At 40.6% G+C, this 14352-nt stretch overlaps 1 protein-coding gene across 2 annotated transcripts in view; it reads right to left on the bottom strand.

Annotated features, from left to right (window-relative positions):
• LOC117345437 (arf-GAP with SH3 domain, ANK repeat and PH domain-containing protein 1-like) overlaps nucleotides 1–14352 on the bottom strand; it is a 158943-nt gene that overhangs the window by 40668 nt on the left and 103923 nt on the right. For both annotated transcript variants that reach the window (XM_033914052.1, XM_033914053.1), the window contains exons 15-18: nucleotides 13966–14099; nucleotides 8359–8450; nucleotides 5970–6156; nucleotides 725–810 (exon numbers count right to left, since the gene is read on the bottom strand). In XM_033914052.1, the coding sequence (XP_033769943.1) occupies nucleotides 725–810; nucleotides 5970–6156; nucleotides 8359–8450; nucleotides 13966–14099 (499 nt within the window). The remainder of the gene's footprint in view (nucleotides 1–724; nucleotides 811–5969; nucleotides 6157–8358; nucleotides 8451–13965; nucleotides 14100–14352) is intronic.

Genomic DNA, 14352 nt, shown 5'->3' with positions numbered 1-14352 from the left:
GCTTCACCCCCTTGCGGTTATGTGCTAAGCAAGTTGTCAGCTTACATTATAGAACAGCACACCTGCCATCTACGTGAATAAATGACTATTCTAGAAAAGCAGTGTGCAAAAAGTACTCATATATTATTTTTTTTAATGTATAAACTGTTTATTCACAAGAGAAAATACACGCAATAAACAGAAATCACATTTTCCAATACAAAACTAGTAGCAAACAACTCACAGAAGAACCCAAAATAGAATAGAAGGGGAGTCCAGGCCTGTGGTCTGATAGCCTGGACCCCGCCAATCCATACCCCAAAAGCACCCCGCCCACCCACCCCAATTCAAAGACCCCCCTACCACCCCCACCCCTCAAACCCCCCCCTCACCCACTGGCAAAGAAGGGACAATGGGCTTCCGCAATCGATTGACCACCTGGCTTTTTATCAGAGGGGGTAAAGTGTCCAAATAGGAAGCCCAAATGGACAGAAAAAGCTTACTCCGAGAACGAGAAAACTGAGCGGACATGGACTCCCAGACCATTAAAAGATGAAATTTATTGCGCCAATACCAGATAGTGGGTGGGGAGTCCTGGAGCCAATGATTAAGAATGCATTTCTTCCCCACAATATAACCCTTACGAATAAGCAGACTATCGCCTGCAAAAAGTCAAGTACTCATATTTAAATGACCAGTTATAGAATGAAGGGATAAAACTGTTAACACAAAGTTTGTTACCTACCTATTATGCACAAGGAAGTCAACAATATGCAGAGAGGTACGATCAGATATTAGCACTGCCAAATGAAGGGCAGTTTCGCCCCGTTCCTACAAAAAGGAATAAAAAGACTAGTCAAAACACTAATAAAACCATCCAGAACACAGATTGTGCTTGCGAAGCATTAGTTCAGCTAATAATAACTTGATATGGTGGCTAGAGTAGTAGATATTCTCAAGTAATTTTGAAATCTTGCACTGTAACTTGACAAATTTAACCTGTAAACTGTATATTACGTATGTTAACCTGAGCTCTTTGGAGAAGATGGGATAGAAAACGAATTGCTCTATTTCCCCATATATAGGCTGCGGCCTATATATGGGTTTTGCAATCGAAACAGTGGGTGCAGCTTCCTTATATGGGGCAGCCTATCTAACCAGGAACAAACAAAAACAAACTGCAGATGTGTACAAGATGCAGGCAGAATTTATTGTGACAAATATAAATTTATAAAAACCTTTTTACCAAACAAGGGACCCGACACGGTCCGTGTTTCGGACAAACCTTCGTTGGGAGTCCAATATGCAAAAAGGTTTGAAAAATATGCCACAAAAAATATAGGATAAAAAATCATAAACCAAAAGGTCCAATACGCCGAGAATCGCCAACTGCTGTAAAGCGTCTCACATTGTAGATAAGCTGCCCCATTAGTAGACCCCCCCATACCTTTTAAAATAATGCAGCTCCCTCGCTAGCCTCCTGCAATGTCGCAGCCGCAGAGCAGGGCAGGAACAATTTTTTCAGTGTCCAGCTGCCACCGCGCTGCTTCCTCAATGCCTGCGTCAGTTCTCGCAGGACTCAGGAGGCAGCCGGCGAGGTACGATATTTACTGGGGCCCCCATGTGGTTTTAAAACTCTTAGATAAGCCACGGCTTATCTAAGAGTTTTAAAATGTGTATAGGCATTTTTTGAGGCCTATACACTGGGGTGGCCTATGTGCAGGGAAATATGGTACATACATAAATAAGCAAGCAGTTATCTTATAGAGTTCCATAAGGGACTATTTTATCACCCAATTTTTTTTTTTAAATACTTTATTCATTTCATATCTTAAATTAAGCACAATCAATAGAAATATCAATTTCACTTTCAAATATACTTGACATCTTATAAACAACCTTTATAAAATATAATAATATCTCCCTTCCTTATATAATTATGAAAAATATATTCTCTCCCCCCCTTCCGAGGCGGATGTAGGCTGCGGTGGCTATCGGCGGCTCGAGGTGGATGTCAGCCGTGGCGGCTGTTGGCGGCCCGAGGTGGATGTTGGCCATGGCAGCTGTGGGCGGTTGCAGGCTGCGGCGGCTGTCGGCGGTTACAGGCCACTGTGGCTGCTGGCCACGGCAGCTGTCAGTGGTTGCAGGTTGCGGCGGCCGAGCACAGACGGCATTTCAAAATAGGGTATAGAGAGGAAGAGGGCACACTGACTACCTGAGGGTAAGAAAGGGTAGATGCTGAATGGGGGGATGGAAAAGGAGATGCTGGCTACCGTGGGGGGATGGGAGAAAGGGGAGATGCTAGCTACCTTCTAGCACCCATTAATGTAACGGGCTAAACAACTAGTTCTATTATAATCAAAAAATACCCACCCCCCTCCCTCCCCTATTTTCTTTAATTTTTTAATTCAGGGAAGAATATTTTTTAATCTTTACAAAAATCCATCAATGGCCTCCACACATCCTTAAGTTTGTTATAATTCCCTTTTTGGACAGCTAACGCCCTTTCCATTTTATATATATGACAAACAGAATTCCACCAAAAACAATAATTAAGACCACTCCAATTTTTTAAGTCTCCTAGGCCGGGATCACACACCGCTTTGATTTGCTTTAGTGATAAATGCGGTTTTGTCAAATTTAAATAATCTCCTTTCCCATTTATGCTGATGATATTCTAATACTATTCTATATGGCTCAATCCTGATATTGTGTCATTGCAAAACTGTCTCTTACTAGTTGATAGGTGGTTAACTGAACATCGTTTAGTCTTGAACAGTATGTGGCGCAGTGGTTAACGCTACAGCCTCAGCACCCTGAGGTTGTGGGTTCAAACCCACGCTGCTCCTTGTGACCCTGGGCAAGTCACTTAAGGTAGATTATGAGCCCGCTGGGACAGACAGGGAAAAATGCTTAAGTACCTGAATAAATTAATGTAAACCGTTCTGAGCTCCCTTGGGAGAATGGTATAGAAACTTGAATAAACAAATAAATAAAAAAGTGTTGCCTCTTGGCTTTCAGGTTCTCTGCTGTCCTGATAGCCATTTGTCTTTGTTTGGTATTCTTATCACTCCTGTATCTACTTTTCAGTATCTGGGATCCTCTTTCATTCTCAGTTGTCTTTTGTTCCCCAAATTTCAGCAGTGTCTAAGTCTCTAAGGCCTAGATTCTTTAAAAAAAACCACATTAAAAAATGACCGACTGCTATCGCAGCCGTTCTGGTAGCGAATTAAAAAAACAGAAAACACTCATGTAAATGAGGTTGGCGGAGAGTTGTGAAAACTCGCTAAATTTGCACGTGCCCATTGCTGGTGATAGCAATGAATAGATACCATTTTTCCATTATAAACACAATACAAAGGAGGGGGGGGGGATGGATTTTAGAATTGTATCAAATGTTTAGATCAATAGCAAAGAATATTGTATATGAGGTTTGTGATTGCATAGGTTGGGATGGGAGGGAGTGGGTTAAAATTTTATTTATTTTTATTTTTTTAAAATTTCTTTATTCATTTTTTCATATTACAACAAGTGTATCAGAAAAATACATATAATCTTATAAATTTTAATGTTTTAATGTTGAATATGATAGTGATTCAAGTGATGTATTCAATTTCAATTGTTATTTATTGTTACACTTGTTGTATGATGTAAAATGAATAAAGAAAAAAAAAAAGACTGCCTCACTTCATATCCAACTTTTATTAAAATTTGATATACTGCCGACTTTCTTTTTTTTTCCAATTCTTTATTCATTTTTTCATCTTACATCAAGTACACAATATTACATCAGTTGAATTATATACATCACTTGAAATTCTTACTATTATCATCTTAAATACATAAATTACCTCCCTCTACCATCCACCCTTCCCACAAATATTGTAATCAAAAAAATTCATACATGTGTTACATTCATAAATATTGATTAAACCTTTAATATAACTATATACCACCCCCCTTTCCATAATTATAATTGTACTTTCAGTGTAAAAAGGCGTCTAATCATTACAATAAGTTTCAATGGCCCCAAATCTTCTTAAAGTTATTATAATTCCCCTTTTGTATAGCAATTGTTCTTTCCATTTTGTATATATGGCATAATGAATTCCACCAGAAGGTGTAATTAAGTCTAGTGTAATTTTTCCAATTCCTGGTGATATGTTGAATGGCGACTCCTATCATTATCAATAAAAGTTTATTATTGCTTGATGAAATTTGACTTTTTATTCTCATTGACGTCCTAAATAGAATTGGTTTTCTAATAAACAATTAATTTGAGACCAAATACTTTCTGGCTTACTCCCAAATTTGCCATCTTGTTAGATCCAGGGGTTGGGATAGGGGGTCCTCTTGCTCTTTTGATCCTTTTTCACACATGTGGTTCACTCTTTGGGGTCTTCCTAAACCTATCTCGGTTCTGTGCCAATATTTTCGGGGCTCCTTCCCTTTTCCTTCTACCTACCAAAGGGCCTGGGAATTGGATTTGAGCTGTACTTTTTCCGAACGGGAGTGGGCCGCGATTTGTACTGAGGTGGGAAAGGCATCTTCCTGTGTTCTTATCCAGGAAAATGCTTATAAGGTGTTTACTAGGTGGTATTTCACTCCGGTGCGTTTGCACTGTATGTTTCCAGGAGCTTCTGCTTTGTGCTGGAGATGTGGGGTGGACTCGGGGACCTTTTTACATATTTGGTGGGAGTGCTCTGTATTGCAACCTTTTTGGAAACAAGTGGTGAGCTGTCTGTCCCAGTTGCTGCAAATCCTTCTGCCTCTTACTCCACAGGGTTGTTTACTAGGCCTTTATAATGTGTGCTTACATACCTGGCAAACTAAACTTAGACGATGGGGTTTGGCTGCGGCTAAATGCTTGATTGCCAACCATTGGCTGCACCTACCAAGTTGGAGTGGACTTTAAAACTTCGGACCATTAGTACTATGGAACTTTCCAAAACGGCATGGCTATACCCAGACTTGGTCTTTGATTATGGATAAAGTAGACTCATTGCTTTGCGCTTACCTATGTGGGTGGGGGGAGGGGAGGGGTGCTGTTGATAGGGGTGTACTCCTGAAAAAACAACAGGAGGTCACTCCTTGGTGTGTTTAAGGTTTTGAGGTTTGGGGAGGGGATGTGGGGTTCTGTTTGAGGGTGGGTATCATGCCTATTGTTGTACTGGGGGTTTTGCTTCCTGTGTTTTCTTGTTCTCTTGATTGTTCCCTGATTTTATTGCTGTTTTGTATTCATGATGTCATTGATATCCACAATTCTGTTTTATATTTCAAAAATTTTCAATAAACATTTAATGATAAAAAAAAAATTTGATATACCGCCTAAAAAATGGTCAAAGTGGTTAACACCAATCATATTTACAAAATTTTAAAATTTAAGGGGAACATACTTAAGACTAAACGCTAACAGGACTTAAAGAGCGAGCCAGGAAAGAAGAACATGAAGAGGGGGGAGGATGCTCTTCCTTCGGTCATTTTATTCCATGGTGGGAGTTACATATTGTAGGCATCTATAAATAAGAGAGTTTTTAAGTTGATTTCAAGTCTATCGGTAAGGGTCTCTTCACGTAATGCAGGGGTATTGAGTTCTAGAGAGTTGGTACTGTAACTGAAAATATTTTTTCCTGATGGAGTCATAGAAAGTGTGTCGTAATGAAGGGATATTTAGGAGATGTTGATTACTGGAACGAAGGATTCTTGGACGGGATGAGAAGTCTGTCAATGTGTGGTTTTAGTTTTAAATGTAAGTAGCAGAATTTTATAAGTGATTGTGTATGTGATTGGTAGCTAGTGTGATTTTATCAATAGGGTCGTAACATGTGTGCAAGTACTGGATTCATTTACACACATTTTGCAAGTAAATGTCAGTGCCTTATTTACACAATTCTCCCCTTTAAGCTTTGTGTTCTTAGCATGAATGAAGTGACATGAAACTCAGCAAACATCAGTGCTTTGGATGTAATCATAGCTAAGAAGCTCCTCACCTGTGCTGGCTGTGGCAGAGGTTCACTTAGATCCAATTTTTCAGCATATGCCTGAATAAGTGCAAATATGTCCTTGAATTTCACAGCTTCTTGTATATCACACTGCCTAGAAAGAGTTGTTCCAGCACTTCTTTTGGTGAACTTCCATTGCAAGTACTTTGCATGGATGAAATCTCTGCGGAAAGTCCTGCCACAAAGAGGATCAGATTAGAGTCAAAAGCAGAGACACAGACTGATTTTTACACAAATTCTGAACAGCAAAATGTTAGGAAAACAGGAATCTTAAAAAGGAAAATGTACTTCTTAAAAAAACAGCTTTTTATTCCACGGTTTCAACTGTTTATCCTCTGTTCCTGAAATTCTGAAGGACTCTCTGAATAGTAGCTAAAGTTCACCAGTGTACGAACATCCAAAAATTATGGCCTGATGCCTCAGTATGACCCATGTGCCAAGCCAGTTTTTGCTGTGCTTGGCACACATTAGTGCTTACTGTAGCTTGTTAAAAGGGCTCCATAGAGAGGTGCTGATGGAACAACATTATAAAATGGTCTTAATCAAATAAGCAAACATAGGGCTCATTTTAATCACGCGCTAGCCGAAAAACTACTGCCTGCTTAAGAGGTGGTGGGTAGCGGCTAGCGTGTCTGGCATTTTAGCGTGCGCTATTACGCGTATTAAACCACTAATGCGCCTTCGTAAGAAACAAAGGCAGAGCTAGAGAAGAGCATATTCAACGGACTAACAAATGGCTCCGAGAATGGTGCATAGAAATGAACTTTGGATTCCTAAACCACGGCGAGACGCTCCAGGGACTACAAGGACCAGACGGACTCCACCTAACCAGAAGAGGTAGAAATGTATTTGGACATCGATTGGCCCGCCTACTCCATAGGGCTTTAAACTAGGTAAGTTGGGGGAGGGTACATACTTATATCCCAGAGCAGTAAGAAACCACCCTGAGGAGGCAAGTCGCACTCACACTACCAAGTCTAAGGTAAGTACCAATGATATCCACAATAATTCAGGGAGAAATATCACTGATAATTTAGGAGCCACACTAACTCATAAAGTAAACTCTTCACAGATATGGAGGGCTATGTATGTTAATGCACACAGCTTGGGCAATAAAATTCTAGAATTAGAGACTGAGATAACAAACGCCGATCTTGACGTGATAGCGATATCCAAAATCTGGTTCACGGAATCGCATGGGTGGGATATGGTTATACCAGGGTACAACCTACTTCGTTGCGACCGAGAGGGTAAACTGGGAGGAGGAGTAGCGCTATACACTAAGGAAAGCATCAAAACCACCAGAATCACAGATGTTAGATACACCGGGGAATCCTTCTAGGTGAACCTGGCCAGAGGGAATGAAAAATGCCTATACCTTGGGGTGATATATAGACCTCCCAGGCAACAGGAGGACAAAGACATGGAATTAATCGAGGACATAGAGAACATCACATTGCACGGGGACACAGTAATGCTAGGAGACTTCAACATGCCAGATGCAGATTGGAACACACTCTCCGCAACTACGGGTAGCAGCAAAAGAATATTAAACTCCATAAAGGGTGCACGTCTCAAGCAATTGGTATTGGAGCCCACCAGGGACAAGGCGTTACTAGACCTAGTTCTCACCAACGGAGATTGGGATTTAAAAGCCCCTAGGGATTTAAAAGTCTTCAGGGCTTTTGCTGTGTGGCTTTGTAAAAGAAGGGGCTAATCCTTTTTATAAAGTAGATTTTGCACTTTATACTAATTTTTAACAAGAATACATACCAAATGTTGCCAATGCTATTGATATGAACCAAACTAGCCTCATTGATTAATCAAAAAGCCTTTCAAAAATTCTATGATAAAAAGCAAGTGTCGCATTATAGCATTTTGGAAAGAGAGAGTGAAATCCATCCATTCCATCAGTGGTCTTAGCTCCATATGTACAAAGAGGCCACTCTTTATCTGCTGTGTGTATATGGCCATCAAATTCTAAACTTCTACAGCAGTTACCTTATCTTATATTCCAAAACACATGTGGCATTGTGTATCATTTCTCTTATCAATTATTTGTTCAAAACAAACATCAATGGTATATAGCTTATATTTATTTATGTTCTTTTATTTACTTAAACCTGAATTTATTTAAAATGATACTAATCACTGGGGCAAACTAGGCCTCTCTCCCCAGTCTCCATTACACTCCTATATATACGTTCATTCTTTTGTCGGTTTCACATGCTGTCCTGCATCTCTGGCTCTGTTACAAACTTGCTCTTTTAAGGAATGCATCAGTGATTGTGTGCAGGGGTGGGACTATGCTTTTTGTCTAACGTGAAAACTGGCCTAATAATGGAAGGCAGTAAGAAAAATTATTCTAGGTACTTACATGTCACTATCTACAGTGGATTTCACAGATGGGCTTGGAAGGTTCGCTTCTACAATGTCATTAAACCCTGAGTTTCCAACATTTTTTGCAAGCTATGGAGAAAATAAGTTTATTTATTTATTTATTTTTAATTCTTTATTCATTTTGAAACATACATCAAGTGTATAAATAATTGACAGATGAAATTTTAATACATCACTTGACTATCATTTAACAATAATACATAAGATTTAATCCCATCCCTCCCAAAACATATGCAATCATATATATCATATAGATATTATTTCCTAATGAAGTAACAAAAGATTAAATTCAGAATTCCCACCCACCCCTTATCTTTATATTTTTATATGGAAAAATGGTATCTATTCATTACAATAACTTGTCAATGGCCCCCAGATCTCTTTAAATTTATTTATAATTTCCTCTTTGTGTAGCAATTGCTCTTTCCATTTTATAAATGTGATACAATGAGTTTCACCAGAAACAATAATTGAGTCTACTCCAATTCTTCCAATTAAATGTGATTTGTTGTATGGCGACTCCTGTCATGATCAATAAAAGCCTAATATTGTTTGATGAAATTTGACTCTTCGTCCTCATTGACATTCCGAATAGAATTGTATCATAACATAATGCCACAGGGTTCTCCAATAAACAATTTATTTGTCCCCAAATAGATTTCCAAAAGGCCAAGATAAAGGGACAATAGAATAATAAATGATCTAGAGCAAGTTTTTTTTTTTTTTTTTCAAGTTTTTATTAGGATTTTTCTATACCGCCTATCAAGGTTATCTAAGCGGTTTTACAATCAGGTACTCAAGCATTTTCCCTCTCTGTCCCGGTGGGCTCACAATCTAGCTAACGTACCTGGGGCTATGGAGGATTAAGTGACTTGCCCAGGGTCACAAGGAGCAGCACGGGGTTTGAACCCACAACCCCAGGGTGCTGAGGCTGTAGATCCAACCACTGCGCCACACACTTTTCAACCTTTTTACACCCGTAGACCGGCAGAAATAAAAGAATTATTTTGTGGACTGGCAAACTACTAAGACTAAAATTTAAAAACCCCGTTTCCGCCCCATCTCCACAAGCTCAGTCCCCGCAAATCATCTGATCCCATCCACACAAGCCTCAGTTATGATTTTATATTGAATGTATTTTATTAAAGTATAAAAAGAAACAATATTCTGTACAATTGTCATTTTATAAATACAAATAATACAGAGCAAGGATCAACAAAATCCCTGTCTCTCCTCCCCTTCACATATATCCCCTCCACTATCAAGAAAACTGAACAAGCCAAATTATTACAGAATGCTACACAGAAATATCATGCTAACAGAATACCGCAGTCACACATGACAGGAATAGTTTTAGGAGAGTGCAACTAGGGCAACTGCCCCCTGGTCAGAGAGCACCCTAAGTCAGCTGGAAACTAAAGAAGCACTGCCTGGGCTTTGGGGTCCCCAGTTATGTCTAACACCAGCTCTAGCAGGATATATATTTCAAATCTGATATATTCTAATCACAAAATAGAAATAAAATTATTTTTTTTGACCTTTTGTCATCTCTGGTTTCTTTCATCTTTTTTTTACTCTCTTCTTTCCAGCATCTGCCTTCTCTGTCTCTTCAATCCAGCATCTGCCCCTTCCATCCACTGTCTGTCCTCTCCCCCTTCCATATGGTATGTCTTCTTTCTATGCCCCTCTCTCCTTTTTACATGATTCATTCCAGCTTCACTGCTCTCTTCATTTTTATCTCTCATACACCAGATCTACCATCGTTGTCCCTCTGCTTATTTTTCTGTTGACCCCTTCCCATCATCAATCTCTCTACTTTCTCATGCCCGTCTCTCCTCTTCCCCTCTTCTAATCTCCCTGCCAGCTGTTTCCTTCCTTTTTTCCTTCTGCCTTCCCTCCTTCTGTCCAGCAGTAACTCTCTTCCCTTCCTCCCCTCCCAGAAGTATCTCTCCTTCTCCTTCCCTCCAGATCCAGTAGCAGCTGTCCCTTTTTTTTCCTTGCCCAGCAGCTTCCCAGACTCCTTTCCCTCCTCCCCTCCCAGCAGCATCTCTCCTCCCTCTCCAGGTCCAGAAACAGCTGTCCCTTTTTTTTTTTTTTTTTTTTTTTACCATGCTCAGCAGCTCTAACAGTGGCTTTCTCCCCTCCCAGCAACTCTCCTTACTTGCCAATGCAGTGATTCAGGAAGGCAGCCCCGGGTCCTTTGTTGGGTCGCACCTCCTCTGAGGAAAGCGGAAGTTGCATCATCAGAGGCGGCCGCGACTCAGCAAAAGCCCCAAGGCTGCCTTCCTGAATCGCTGCGCTGATAAGGAGAGCCACTGGAAGGAGAGAAAGCACGCTGTTGGAGGCTCCCCATGACTACAGCTCGTCAATCTTGCCGGTCCTGCACGGACCAGCAGGAAATTGGAGATGTTGATCTCGCCGGTCCTGTGTGGACCGGCAGGAATTTTCTGCGGACTGGCACCGGTCCGGCGGTTGAACAACAGTGATCTAGAGTCTCTACTTCGAGATTACCTCACCTGTATCCACCCCCATTCCTGCCGACAGATCCTGGACCGCCTTCGAGCTTGTCTCTGAACCGCAAGTCTCCAAACTCTGCCTCAAACTAAAAACCTGCAAGTGCATTTTGGATCCTTTCCCCTCCTATCTATTCGAGAATATCCCTACACAGGCCATCGCTTCCCTCACCGACCTCATAAACTCTGCCCTAACATCGGGCCTTTTCTCCCCCGACATGGGACACATTTCATTGTCCCCTCTACTGAAAAAGGCCGACCTTGATCCCACCATTCCATCTAACTACCGTCCTATAGCAAATATCCCTCTCCTAACCAAGTTATTAGAATCCATCATATCCACCCAACTCTCATCCTACCTAGAACGATTCTCTATCCTCCTACCCCACCAATCCGGCTTCAGACCCAACTTCAGCACCGAATCCCTCTTGGCCTCACTAATCTCTAAGGTGCAACAACTCCATTCTCGAAACAAATTCGCTGTTCTTCTTCAATTCGACCTCTCCGCAGCCTTCGATGTCATTCACCACGACATCCTTATCTTCCAACTCTCCGAAATAGGCATAAGCTCCACAGTCCTTGATTGGTTCTCGAAATTCCTACGCCTCCGCTCCTACACCGTTAACACAAACGGTTCCTCATCCCCTGCCTGGAAGCCGAAATGTGGAGTCCCGCAAGGCTCACCCCTCTCTCCTATTCTTTTCAACATCTACATGTCCTCTCTGAAACTCCTTCATCTATCCCCCCTAGAAACTCTCTACTCCTATGCTGACGACAACCTCATCCTCCTCAAAACCGATGCGAACCTCTCGAACCTCGCTGAGAACATCTCCACATGTATTACAAACCTCCAATCCTGGGCCCAATCTGTACAAATGAAACTGAATGAGTCCAAAACCAAACTACTTTGGCTCGGCCCAATTTCAGATCATTTACCCACCTCCATCCCTCTACCTTCCGGCCCCACTCTTCATCTTGAGTTTTCAAGCAAAGTCCTAGGCATCATCTTAGACTCCTCTCTCTCCTTCAACGATCACCTCAACTCCCTGGTAAAAAAATGCTTCTTTAGCCTCCATATGTTAAGAAAAGTAAGATCTTGCTTTCATCATTCTCATTTCGCCATCCTCGTCCAATCCACCATCCTCTCTAGACTAGACTACTGCAACTCCATCTATATAAGCCTAACTAAGAAAAACCTCCATAGACTTCAGCTAATTCAGAACGCCGCTGCCAAGCTTATCTTCGCAAAAGGCAAGTTCGATCACGTTTCCCCACTCCTCTCTAAGCTTCACTGGCTCCCAGTATACTCCAGAGTCCTCTATAAATGTGCCTGCTTAGCCTTCAAGATTCTACATGGCGTCCTTCCTCCCGTTATCCCACTCTTCTGGAATTCATCAAACCCGCTCTCTTCTAGACCCTCCCAAAAACTGAAACTATCTTTCCCATCTATAAAAGGTATATCCCGCGCAGGAAAACTTGGAACATCCCTCCCCTTCAGAACCACGGAACTCTGGAACAACCTCTCATCCCCGCTCAGAAATTCTAGCTCCTTCCAATCCTTCCGTAAACGCTTGAAAACTTGGCTCTTCTCAAAAATCTAATCACCTCCCGTTCTCTAGTACCCTGCCCCTCTCTATCTTCTCAGTCCCTCTCCTATATCCCTTCTTTGTAATTCCTTTCCTCTTAACCTCTGTAAACCATACCGAGTTCTGCGCATGCGGAGATGGTGCGGTATACAAACCTAAGGTTTAGTTTAGTTTAGATTACAATGCCAGCATCTATTAGATCTAGAGCTATTGAACTTCTGTAATCTAACTGGGGTCCAAAAAGCTCTATGTAGGAGAAAAAACCAAGTTTGTCTCATAGATGCGGACACTGTACATCTCATTCTCCAAGACCAAATTCGTGGCCATTGGGACGCAGTAATTTGATGCTTAATCTCAATGCTCCAAATATCACTAAGACCATTTTTAGGCTTCTTTTTTACTAATTCGTTTATCAGTTTATATCACTGTGCGGCCTGTTAGGAAGCTCCATGAACTTGTTTGGAAGAAATATGAACTCTCTATAGGCTCTTTACTTTTTTCTATTTATTTATTTACTCATGTATTGGTACTATTTTTACCTTGATACTATGTGTGTTTTTTGAGTATCTATTTACATGGACTTTCATTATTTATTTATTTATAGGTGCTTTCATGAACTTTTGATTAATTGAATATCTATGAGTCCCTTTCATGTATGCTTCCTTCATGCATTATGCACTTCTCTATGCTTTTTCATGTTAAATATTGATATTTATTAGTTTATGATCTTTATGAATTTGTTGCAATCTTTTTTAGACACCTTATAGTCATTTTTTGTGACATTATATAATCTTTAGGGCACTTTGAGGGGTTCTTTCATATTATTATGCATTTTCAATTAACTGTATTAGTTTATATTCTTAGCATTTGCAGTTTAGATTGGAATAGTTATAGAGAATAGATGGGATAGATTCTAGGGAGTCTATAGAATGTAATTTTTAAACATTTTTTTCTCCTCTGAGCGATCGTTTGACCTTGATCTTATTAGTATTTAATTTGCACGGTTTGCACATTCAGGACTAGATGATGTATGAGGCAGCACTCATTTACATAGAAACATAGAAGATGACGGCAGAAAAGGGCTACAGCCCATCAAGTCTGCCCACTCTGCTTACCCACCCCCTATCTATGCCCTAATGACCCAATTTCCAGCATTTAGACTTTTGTCTGGTGCTGGTCACCTATGAGTTGCTACCTGAGCTCATAAATCCCACGTTTACATTTCGAGAGCTCATACTGATGTCCATTTATTTATAGCATTTGGAATAGGTTCTTATTCCTACAAGGCCTAACACTCTCCCCGAGGATTAAAACAGTGAGCCAATTACAGACTATTTCATATATTGGACTTATTGGCAACTGCTGAGTCCGTAGGGTTATATATTTTTTGAGCTGTTATGTAATCCATGGATATGTCATTACATCTAATCAGATGAGAATGGACACAGATTGATAACCAAGGTGAACTAATGTCCTTCCTCATACCAGGAGTTCAGAGGTGCCCAATTTGTCCAGCGCCAAGGACTGGATGCGGGAGTGGTGTACACCCATCTCGCGATGCACTCCAGAGCACTCAATGCAGGTCAGGATTCCCAAATTGATGGACAGCCATGATGGATCTACTCATAAAGAAATTAGAAAGAACAATAATCAGAAGATGAAAGATACAATCCACCAAACAGCATCCAGATTCAGCTGAATTAACTAATAGCAAAACTTATTATATCTTACCACTGATCCAACATTTTAAAATAAACAATTTACACTAATAAAAGTATACATATTGAGATCTTTACACCTGATGCCGCGAGTAGGAAAAATCCTATGAGGCCTCTGGGCATGAAAGATAATATAGTTAAGTGTATTGGAGAC

The sequence above is a fragment of the Geotrypetes seraphini genome, chromosome 11, assembly GCF_902459505.1.
Source record: "Geotrypetes seraphini chromosome 11, aGeoSer1.1, whole genome shotgun sequence".
Taxonomy (NCBI): domain Eukaryota; kingdom Metazoa; phylum Chordata; class Amphibia; order Gymnophiona; family Dermophiidae; genus Geotrypetes; species Geotrypetes seraphini.
This window is presented reverse-complemented; position numbering and strand designations above follow the sequence as displayed.